Source organism: Humulus lupulus, chromosome 3 (genome assembly GCF_963169125.1).
Source record: "Humulus lupulus chromosome 3, drHumLupu1.1, whole genome shotgun sequence".
Lineage (NCBI taxonomy): Eukaryota > Viridiplantae > Streptophyta > Magnoliopsida > Rosales > Cannabaceae > Humulus > Humulus lupulus.
The window spans coordinates 247,105,347-247,108,854 of NC_084795.1; the positions used below are offsets into that span (position 1 = coordinate 247,105,347).

General features: G+C 31.2%; 1 protein-coding gene across 1 annotated transcript; it reads left to right on the forward strand.

Moving 5' to 3' along the window:
• The first annotated feature begins 1,496 nt into the window (after positions 1 to 1,496).
• LOC133825536 (protein ALP1-like) lies at positions 1,497 to 2,790 on the forward strand. Its single transcript, XM_062258465.1, has 3 exons — positions 1,497 to 1,736; positions 1,959 to 2,187; positions 2,267 to 2,790. The coding sequence occupies exons 1-3, from the start codon at positions 1,497 to 1,499 to the stop codon at positions 2,788 to 2,790; spliced, it is 993 nt and encodes a 330-aa protein (XP_062114449.1).
• The last annotated feature ends 718 nt before the right edge of the window (positions 2,791 to 3,508 follow it).

A 3,508-nucleotide genomic window follows, 5' to 3' on the forward strand; every position in this document is an offset into this window, starting at 1 on the left:
CTCTGGAATTCTTTGATTTGAATGTTTGATTTTGAAAACTTGGGCTATTAAATTTAAAAGAAGCATTATTTATGAAGACATAGATTGTGATAGTTAAAATTATGATTAGATGGATGAGAAGAATGTAGACATTGACAATCATGCTTCTTGGCCTGAGGCTATTGAATCACATTTTATTAGTCTTCTATATGAAGAAGCCAAAAAAGGATTACAAACAACAACCTTGAACAAAAAAGGATGACTGAAAATAAAAAATGGCATATTAAATTCTTTTGGAAAGAGATATAAAATGCCTCAATTGAAATCCAAATTCAATCGGTTAAGAAAGGCACATCGTGAATTTTCTCATCTTTTGGAACAAACTGGTATGGGATGGGATCCTCAAACAAATACTGTTACAGCAAATGATGAAGTATGAGACACTTATCTAAAGGTAATATACTTATATTATACTTGTGTTGTTGATTACTTGATTATTCTAAATTCATGTTACATTGTAACGTTATGTGTTTTTGGATTTTTGTAGAAATATCCAAATGCGAAAATATTTCGAAAAAAAGGATTGCAACATTATAAGATGTTTGGAGAAATATTCAATAATACAACAGCCACTGATGGGATGAGTTATGCCTCCACTCAACCTCCGCCTTCTTCAGTTGAAGAACGCCAACAAGAGCGTCATTTTGTTGGAACTGGAGCACATGTTGATGTTGGTTTTGAATTTGATGGTGATAATTATGGAGAGGGGGAAGAAGTTACTGGTGTACGTCGTCGAGCTACTTCTGCTCCAAAACCAAAACCAAAAGAGAAAAAGAACAAAGGGGCCAATCCATCCATCGACCATGTGATGGAAGAACTTGCAAAAAGTATTTCTGCTAAGACTGAGGCATCACTAGTACGAAGTGAGACTATGCGTAAGTATTATGAATCGAGAGAAATGAGAATTAGCGAGGAAACCAGCAATGTCACTAATTCTTACAATGTGGAAGATTGTCAAAACATTCTAGATGGTATTCCAAATCTGGATAACAAAATATACCTTAAAGCGTTGCAAGAGTTTGTAGCAACCCCAGAATGGTGTGGAATATTCATGAGAATGAATGAGGAGCGTCGTCGTGCTTATCTTGATTCATTGATGGGGTGATTTAATATCGTTTATTTATTATGAGTTTGTCTGTCATGAACTACTAAACCATGAAGTTTACATTTTCTTAAATAATGTGTAATGAACTTAACTTGGTATTTATTGTCATGATTGAACTATCTTATGTGGTTCCTTGTTATTTCTTTAACCTTTGTGAATTTTCAAATTAAACTTTTATTATTGTCATAATTAGGTACCTAAGATGGATGATTCAGATGAGGAGTTTGAAATATTATTTGGTGATACTTCTTCTTCATCAAACGAGGAATTAATTGGTCAAGTTATCATGCTTAATCGATTACAAGAGATGCAAAAATCTCAATAGATTAGACGACGACTACGCACTTCAGATATGTCTGGACGTCAATATTTACTTGAGCTGTTAAATGGACACCCTGATAGATTGTTTTACACAATTAGAATGGACATTAATACTTTTAGATCTTTATGTCGTCGATTAGTTGAAATGGAAGTCATAGAACATGACAGGGTAATTAGTGTTGAAGAAGTTGTTGTCATGTTTCTATGGATAGTTACACACAACCAACGAGTTAGAACTGTGGCTGAAAGATATCAACATTCAGGAGAAACTGTTTGTCGTCAGTTTGGTAGAGTGCTAGATGCATTGTGTTATTTAGGAAATTAAGTAATAAGGCCTCTTGACTTTAACACTGTGCAAGCAGAAATTCAAAATAATTCAAAGTATTTCCCATGGTTCAAGGTAAATTTTATTTGTTAATTTTAATAATATACCAGTTATAATTCATATCAATTTAATTGGTGTTGGTAATGATTTATCTAATTTGTTCTGCAGGATTGTGTTGGAGCAATTGATGGTACTCATGTAAGTGCAGTTGCTCCAACTCTAAAACAACTTGCATTTAGAGGAAGAAAAGTAGATGTAACACAAAATGTAATGGTTGCATGCTCCTTTAATATGATGTTTACTTATATCTACGCTGGATGGGAAGGAACAGCCAATGATTCCCGAGTGCTTCTTGATGCAATGAGAAAAGATGATAACTTCCCTATGCCACCACAAGGTATTAAAATAACCTAATTTTGATACATTATAATTTTCTTTCAAATGTTCTTATATATTAATAATTTCTTTTAATATAGGAAAATACTATGTTGTTGATTCTGGTTATCCAAATATGCCTCGGTTTCTAGCACCATATCGTGGTGAACGTTATCACTTGCGTCGTTTTAGAGGAAGAGGGAACCATCCTAGAGGTGCGATGGAGTTATTCAATTATAGACACTCATCATTGCGTAATGTGATTGAACGTTGTTTTGGACTTCTAAAAGCTAGGTTTCCAATTTTGAAGTCAATGCATCCATACTTGCTTGGAAAGCAACGTCGAATACCAATAGCATGTTGTGCTATCCACAACTGGATTAGAATGCATTCTATTAATGATGAAATGTTTGAACAATATTCAGTTGATGCCAGAACTGTAGAAGATATTGAAGGAACTGAAAGCCAATCTAATACAACAACTGAAAACCAACAAGAAGGAGATGAAGCAGGAATTTCTGAGACACCAGAGTTGAATTTCAGTCAAGCTTATATGGCCCAGATGGAAAATGTTAGAGATGGCATTGTTGAACAAATGTGGCTTAGTTATAACAACAATACTTAAATAATTGAAGAAAAAAAACGTAACTTTAATTTAGAAAAAAACCAAAATTAAGAACCATGCAATATTATTATGAATATAATCAATGGACTATTATTAAATTTTAATTTTTATTTATCAATATTATTAATTTTTACTTAATCAAGTTTATTTGAAAAATCAAAATTTAATATAATACAACATATATATATAATATATAAAATTAAAATAATTTTCAGATTGAGCTGAACCAATTACATAATCTGTTTCTGTTATATTTTCAAATTTACTACTAATCATAGATTCAGTTTTTTAAAATTCAAAAATAATTTTCAAACAGTGAACCAAACACATTTTCAGAAACATGTTTTCAATAACTAAATTCAGATTTTCATTTCAGAATCACAATTTTAGAAAACTCAGTTTTTTAATCACGAACCAATCAGCCCTTCTTTTTTAAAAAATATCTATTTTCAAAATCAACCAAAATATCTTAGATATTTGCCATAACTTTAAAAATCAATATATAATTTTTGAATAAAACTAATCAATTTTATCAACATGGTTATAAAAGAAGATATTTTGATAATGTGAATTTATTTTACAAAATAAATTAATAAAAGGATAATAATTTAAAATTAATATATTTTTGACAAAAAAAATTTTGGTGAAAAAAGTCTAATGCAGGCCCTATACGGCCACAGCGTCCCCGACAACTTTTACTGTGTGCCCAACACATTAA

What these genes read in the sequence shown, in the direction of transcription:
- LOC133825536 (XM_062258465.1), top strand. Translation starts at nt 1,497, where the DNA reads ATGTCTGGACGTCAATATTTACTTGAGCTGTTAAATGGACACCCTGAT. An exon ending in ATCAACATTCAGGAGAAACT is followed by an intron (nt 1,737 to 1,958) that starts GTTTGTCGTCAG and finishes TTTGTTCTGCAG; the next exon opens with GATTGTGTTGGAGCAATTGA. An exon ending in CTTCCCTATGCCACCACAAG is followed by an intron (nt 2,188 to 2,266) that starts GTATTAAAATAA and finishes CTTTTAATATAG; the next exon opens with GAAAATACTATGTTGTTGAT.